The 7,697-nt window shown below is 53.8% G+C and overlaps 1 protein-coding gene across 1 annotated transcript; it reads right to left on the reverse strand.

Annotated features, from left to right (window-relative positions):
* Positions 1-1,585: 1,585 nt before the first annotated feature.
* D7B24_007979 (uncharacterized protein) lies at positions 1,586-4,666 on the reverse strand (the record flags this gene model as incomplete). The annotated part of the gene is made up of 4 exons (XM_028642078.1): positions 1,586-2,329; positions 2,382-2,656; positions 2,717-4,416; positions 4,479-4,666. The coding sequence occupies 4 exons, from the start codon at positions 4,664-4,666 to the stop codon at positions 1,586-1,588; spliced, it is 2,907 nt and encodes a 968-aa protein (XP_028494043.1).
* Positions 4,667-7,697: the final 3,031 nt, after the last annotated feature.

Here is a 7,697-nt window from a genome sequence, read left to right on the forward strand (position 1 = left end):
CGCGTGATGGGTGCTGGGCGAGGGTTTGTTGGTCGGGTTCGCGTGTAGAGGCGGGAAGCTCTGCCCCGGGTGAGATCGGCCGTGCCGGAGGTTGGCCACTTGTGGAAAGTTAAGCCCAGGCTGACTGTTTGGACCCGACATGTCGACAAGAGGAAAGGGGCCGCGAGGTCGCCTGTCAAAGGCTGGACAGTGCTTCCTCTGTCGAAGACGTCGTGACCGACGATGTGATGGAACGACAAACCCTTGATGCGCGGTCTGGGTGTGTCGATAATGGGGGAATGGAGGCGTGGAGTGTGTGTGTGGGTTCTGGAGGTGTGGACAGAAGAAAGATGGGAGCAAACAAGGGCGGGCGAGGGAAGGTGGTGTGAGGGGACAAGGGGAGCAGGGAGAGGAGATTTCCTGCGGACGTAGCGGGCCCGGGGGGGGGGGGGGGGGGGGCGAGGGCAAGTGACTCCCTGCTGCCTGCCTACTTGTTAGGGAGAAGCATAGCGTAACGCCATCAGAGTGGACCCGAACGCGCTGCTGCCAACAAGACCTTCTGGGTAGGACGAAGAGGGAGGGAGCTGCGAATAGGACTGCAAGTCACGTGACTCTACTCCCTCTGATACAAGTGACATCATCCATCGCTGGAAGCGCGTCGGAATTCGCGGCAGCGGGGCGTGGCTGGGTTGTTCTGTCTTGGGCCGCCAAATCGGGGGCGGTATGCTGAGAGTGAAGACAACCAAAAAGTTGGCACGTGTAACGCGACCAACAGTTGTGAACCAAAACACGACTGATGCCTCAAAACAGACATCGGTTGAAGACTGCTCGAGGCGCAGGTCTATCACGATGCGCTTCGGAGACGTGGGGGGGGGTCGGCCCAGAAGACAGGGTATTGCTTGTTGTTACAGGCACTCCTTGTAGGTGCACGCACTTCGGTACTGTGCGGGATGACCCGGCTCGATGACAGTCCCACAACGATCGCCCCGCTGCAACGATATGTACTTGAACAGAGAAAGCTTGATCGAGACAGTAACATTCAGGTGTAACAGATACAAGAGTGCAAGTTCGTCTGTGAGCGGCGATTTTATATTTTTCGTCCGCAGGCCAGAGCAACACGCTCTGATCTACGAGAAGACCTTCACGATTCGGTTGGGCATTTCTGTCATCCATATTGGCATCCCCCGATAGTGCAATAGTGATGCCCACCAGATGCCCTGGCCTGTTGGCTGTCCCTATAAGCTCCTCGGCCATCTCTCAGAACTCAGGAAATGGCATGCCGTCCACACATGACCAAGATGAGCGTCTCAAATCCCTCAGACACTGTTCAATTCTCACATTACAACTCATAACATCAGCCATGTGTGATGACGACGCATGGTCGCGAGTGTGGCATTTTTTGACACGACTATCGCATCAAAAAGGCGAGAGCGGGAGAGTGATGCGTGTGATGAACAATGTTCTTATCCTAGCTGACTCATTAAATCAAATCATGTGGTATCTTATTGCGTAAACCCATCAAACGCCCAACCGTGTTCGCATTATGTCCAAGCCACCTAAGCAATTGACATCTTTGTCGACCAAACTCAGGGACAAGCGTCTTCGATCATTCGCTGTCGTCAACTTTCTTCCTTTTGCTGGGCCTGCGGACCCCTTCGCCGTCGACGAAATGATTTTTGTCGAGCTGGTGCTGCCTCAGGTTGTCAGGTCGATTTTTATACTGGCTCGTGCAGCCTGGGAATGGACATCGATATATTGTAGGAGGCGTCGTTTTGTGCTGTAGCTTCTTGTGCTTCGTCAGAGTGCCTTTGAACCACCTGGGATGCCCTTTGGGGCGGAATCCGCAAATATCGCAGCAGTCCGTTGACTCGACTTTGTTGCCCGCTTCATTGGAGAGATCCTGTTGAGTTGTTTCCAGTTGCTGTGTGACCAGTACGTTCTGCTGAGTGTCGCCAGAACTGCTGGTGGCGCGCGGGCAAAGGCTGTTGTACCCACCAAGATACGTCGCTATCAAACCCTCGGACATGTTATCGTCCAACGTGTCAGGGGCGGCTACGACGTCATCTAATCCGTCGAGCATCATCATGTCATCCAAGTGGTCGTCCTCAAATCCCGTGGTCAATGATGTAAAAATATCATCCAAAGTCTCTTTGTCGGTACTGTTGCCACCACGCGACGTGGAACTACTTTGATGGAGACCAGACATGACGTCTTTCATGATTCTGATACCGCATAAGTGGTAGGTCGCCCGCGATGTGATGTCCGGCGTCGCGTATTCGTAAATTTTATCGCAATGTTGCCGGACTGCTGGTACATATGAATCAAAGTACATATTGGTCGAAAGGTGCCCCTACAGCTAGATTAGCAACAGCCACGAGAACCAGGTCATGTCAAGAACCAACCTTGCCTGCCTGTATCAACTCCAACTCCGCTCTTCGTGGATTTTGTATCTCGCCTGCATCAACACGTTTTTGGAATTTGGCCAGCTTTTTGACAAGACCGAAGGCATTGGGGAATTGGCCTTGCAGCATATTCACGACAAGGCCAACAGTGACCGAGAATCCCTGGTCGGAAACCTTTCCTGCATAGGCATCTCGTGTTTGCTGCACCCAGCTGTCGGACTTCGCAGCGGCGACTGGGTGCGATTCACTGGCAGGAAACGCGGCGTGCTCGAGTTCTATTCGTGTTAAAAGGATCTGATTTGCCACCTTGAATTCAGTGTACAATGTCAACTTACCATCCAGGAAGAACCGAGCTATTTCTAGGAGGTCATCTGCCCCATGAAGGGTCACAATAGGTAGCCCGCACGTCTTGCCCTTGGAGGTCTCTGCTATTGGTAAGGTTCCAAGGTCTTTCTTTAGTAGTTGACCAGCAAGTTCGTCATCAGTCATGTCCAGAGGGTGCCAGATCGACGTAGCGACCTCTAGGTAAAGATTACGGAGTTCAGGAGCGACCAGACTTCCATACAAATAAGCTTGGGCGAAGAGACGTTTCGCCATGCTTTCAGCATCCCGCTCGTAAACAACCAGGGATAACGAGTAGGTGAAGTGTACGAAACAAAGCCAGTCGAGCGGAGAAGCTGGGATCTCACCCTCCAAAATTGCTTGAAGAGTGGCAAGTCCAGTTGTACCGACGGTATGGCAGTCGAGGAATTGCAATTGATGGACGAGGGGGTTGTGTGACATGTGTCGCAGCTTTTGCATTGACGAGGTGATGTGTGTTTGCAAAGTCTCCCAGGCCGAAGTAATCAACGCGTGGGGATTCGTCAGTGGCTGCGTTTTGCTACTCTCTGGCACCTGGATATATGCCTCAGACTTGAAAGAGTTCACGTGAGCCGTCGGTACCGCCGCAGTGTCCGGAACGGTGGTGAGGGTCCCTGTAGAACAATAATCTGTGCTGCTTCCATTCGGAAGGACAGGCAGAATGGGGTCAACAAGGGGATAGTCAGCCGGGAGCTCTGATATCGTCTCATGCAGCTGCACGCTGTCGAAGCAACTTCGACGGCTTGCATTGGAACCGCCTCTTGACAGAAAGCCGCCGCCGTCGGAGGTGGGTGAGGTCAAGTCGGTCTCAAAACCCGACCCTACTGTCCAGGCCCCGCTGAATGCCGATATTGGTGAAATGCCGTGGCTTCCAGAACTCGCATTTGATCTCAGCGATGAGCTTGGGGAAAGCTTTTTCCCCTTGTTCTGTAGATCCAGCCTGCTACGTCTGTAATGTGCTAGGTCATATGTGGTCAGCTGCAGTGCCGGTCGATCGGTCAACTTGGTGTGATCGTTCTCCACCATAGCGGTGCCGGGAGCGCCAGTAAGGAGGTTGAAATCCCAATCGGACAAGGGGCTAGGTATGGATGAAATCATGCAGTCCAGGGCCGCAGCCTGTGTTGGGTGGTCCGTTGCCGGTAAGACGTTAGTCGAACTTGGGTCAAGCAGTGAGGATGCATGTGGGGGAGCCCGGGTTGCTGAAATTTCGACAGAATCAATCTCAACGATCTCGGTAGCGCATGACAGCTCGATCTGCTGGGGCCGAACGTGCAAGGAGCCATAGCTCGGGGGCGGGAGGTCGGTGGTGGCGACGAGATCGAGGTCGGAAGCGCCCTCTTTCCTAGACTTGTGGCCAATGGTCGAGAAGAAGTTCTTCGCGATCTTGAGTATTTTGCGACGTTTCCCGGGGTGACCAAGGCACCGCTTGCACTTGCCATCTGTGAATCTCTCTGGCTTCTCGCATTCATAGCACCAGTATTCTCCAGTGGACAAAAGGTCGCAGGTGTAGAGGTGCTTCAACATCAGCTCATGATCCGGAAACCGCTTCCTGCAGCGAAGCAGAGGGCATTCGAGTTTCTCAATCGGCGACATCTTTTCGCAAGCATTTCGCTGAATGGCGGCCCACACGATGAACCTATGCACAGCGCACTCATCATGAGGTGTTTGACGAGTGCTTTTGCGTATCGCCAGGTAAGTATTTCTCGGGAAAGTCCTTGAAGTGACACCGCAACTTACACACATGACGCCCTCGAGCTCGACTCAAGCGAAGACGTTGAGCTTGAGCTTGTCGTAGAACACGAATCCCTTCTGGAGCGGCTCAGGCTGAGGCGGGGGGAAGAAGTCAATGCTCGTAAGGCTGAGGGGTTCCAGATGCGCGGATGAGCGTCTTCACCAAGTGGCGAGACGGGCTTCTTCGCAGCCATGATCAGATTGAAAAATGTCGGCCAAAAAACATTCAACAATGCAAGAAATGAAGGACAACCAATCCGCTACCCATGTTGAGTTTTATTCTGCTGGGTGCTCGGAGGTTGGAGGCGGAGTGAAGACGGCTTGAGGGGTTCCCTCCCACGCGGTCCATTGTCATGTCCTAGATCCCGGTTTGTAGGACTCGGCGCCGTAGGACTTGTTGTGACGGCGGCCTGCCTGCTACTAGGGTCAGATCTGGCTGCCTCCCCGGCACATGCAACGTATGGGGCTTGGTCAGAGTCAGCACGCTCAGCCTGCATTGATTGGCGGACATGCAGTGGAAAGGCCGTTGAGCAGGTACCCAAGCGCTCTTTCCGGCCGGTAGCTACCTAGGCACCCACCTGTACATGTCGGCAGCTCATGTAATTCAATGATGCAGTCAAATGGTCGGCACAACGGCATGCAATTTGCTTGTGTTTTTGAAATATTAATTCTTACAATATTGCAGGGGCACTGGCCTTGCCACCATCCGATGGAATGGTTTCGACGAGCGAGGCTGGTGATGACAGATTTTTCTGGCAACTCGTATCCTTTTTGGGGGTTGAGACTTGGCCCGTACTTTCCATGTCCATCAATAACAGCCCTTCAGACAGGCACGGTTTTCGGCCAATGGCCTTCCACAAGCTGCCTGGTAAGGCGCACTGGCGGCCGTGATTATGCCTTGGTCTGAGCGGAAGTCACCACGCTTTGGAGCAAATTGATGTAATCGGTCACCTGGTCTGCCATCATTTGTCAGGGACCATCATTTGTGAGGGGGACAAGAACAGACATCACGTTCTGCCTTGGTTGAGGCCGGACTGTGAAGCCAACAAGTCTCGACTCGACAGAAGTCGCTTGTGGGGATTATTACATAGCGATAATACCAGAGGACCGTGAGAATACACTGACTAATGCAATACCATTGATCGATAGATGGCTGGGCTGTGATGGCAGTCAGTCATCCTGATATACAGGAGCGTACTCATTGGTTCCGTCGATCAGTCCGAGGGCGTTGTCATACCTAAAGCATGTGAACAATAGTCCACAGACAGTGAAATTTTTTGTTTCATTGCTGACGATGGCAGTACATACCACGCTCAAGAACAAGTACAGGTACAGCGGGACACGGCGGACGAATGAGTTGCGGCACATGGGCTCAATATCTTGAAGCATGCGAAACAACAACGGGCCTTGCACCCGTCGAAGTCTGTCTGTCGCTACATCCATGACGAACGACGCGAGAGAAAGGAAGGGACAGCAAGCGGGGTAACCAGTCGTACCTACCACCTTGACAGAAGGTGAGGACGTCATACTGCAATGTTATGCTTTTCACTCAAGCAATGCTTTATGAAAATGATTTAGCCCCCTGAAGACATTGCATTCAATGTATGAAGTCTACAAGAGGCTTCTCGACTGGCGTCTCGATAGACAAGGCGTGTTCTCCGGCGATGTGACTCCCAACTTGCCGATTCGTCCGTTCGAACAACGGCCCCGCGTGTCGTCTCGTCACTTCTCCGACCATAACCCAAGACGTTGACGATGTGCTACTGCCCACGAATCGACCTTACGCAAGCTTGCTTCTACTCATACATCCAAACTGACTCGTTACGATCAGCATGTCGCAGGCCATCCCCGACTCACCGCTTGCGTCGACTTTTCATGGCCAACCATCGTCCCGATGATGGGAGCGCTTTGCAGTACTTCGAGCAATCAAAGCCGTAGTGTACCGTCAGACCGGAACCCCACGGGACTGCCAGTCATGCGATCAACGCCATTCGAGCACAACTAGCCCTTACGGGCCCATCTGGACTTCTATCACATCCTTTATCAACGAATACAAACGCCAGCTAGACGCCATGTCGAAATCCCAAGGTGACAGGCAGACAGCCCGGCGCGTTAGCCGTCCAACCGTGCGTCCCTGTCGTCGCTGGCTAGGATGTCGAGAGCTGTAAATCCGTCCCCCACGGCCACGTCTCGCTCACATTCGAGTTTTCCTCATTGCAGGTCAAGCAGCGTCATCGCGGATTCGATGGCGCGATACCCACTCGGCGATCTTCAGGATGCACCCCTAACATGTCCACCATTTCCCCTCCCCACGTCCCTGTCTTCTCCAATTGAACGTGCGATCACGACGAAGGTTCGAAAGGACAGTCCCCCTCTTCCCTGCGACGGCAGATCCTGCGATCACCGTGGGTCCGCTGAGCCTTCCGCTGACGAAACCCCCGTTCGATGTGACACCGATACGCCGCTCCTGTCTATTGCAGGTGTCCCAATGTGTCCAGCGTTTCATGTTGGCCCTTTGTACTCGTCGCTAAAGCAGGCAAAGCCTTCTGGTCCGCTTGTCTGGGCGTCTCGGATTTGGAGTTTCTCCTGCGGTGTGGCACCGAAGCACCCAATCACGCGGTAACCTGCTCAAGACCCAACAAGGGAAGGTCTGTGCCGCTGGTCTGGACCAACGCCCAACATCGCAACTTTTCAACTAGTCCTCAGCGGGCTGCGGCGCCAGTCGGCATCATCATCTTGATCCAGCAGCGTGGGCAAGCCCAGGGCGGTCGTTTGGGCACGCTACCGTCAGCTGCTCTGTAGCGTCAGGTCCAGAATCTGGACTCGGAACAGCGGCTGGGGACGACTCCAAAACGGAGCTGACATTTCATTAGTTGTTAGCAAGAGGACAATTTTGTTTGTGAAAGCGGAGGCGGAGGTTGAGCTGATCACTCTGACCCCTTGAACCTGCCACAGACCCTTGGCTCCCCAGGGATCACGGACCCAGGCTACTGATCATGAGAGACTGGATGACCAACAAGGATGTGCTCGTTGGCCCAGCGCCCAAATGATCAATGTCCAAGAGGCTGGCTTCATGGCGTGTGATGTGCCATCTCATCGGTTCACCGGCCGGAATGCGCTCGTCGTGCGTTCTACATCCAACGTCGTTATCGTGCAATTACTGGTCCACAGCCAATACTAGCCCCTACCACTGCAACACACCACGCACGCGAGCCTGCCGACCGA

This window comes from Verticillium nonalfalfae (assembly GCF_003724135.2).
Source record: "Verticillium nonalfalfae strain VnAa140/NRRL 66861 chromosome Unknown scaffold_68, whole genome shotgun sequence".
Taxonomy (NCBI): Eukaryota; Fungi; Ascomycota; class Sordariomycetes; order Glomerellales; family Plectosphaerellaceae; genus Verticillium; species Verticillium nonalfalfae.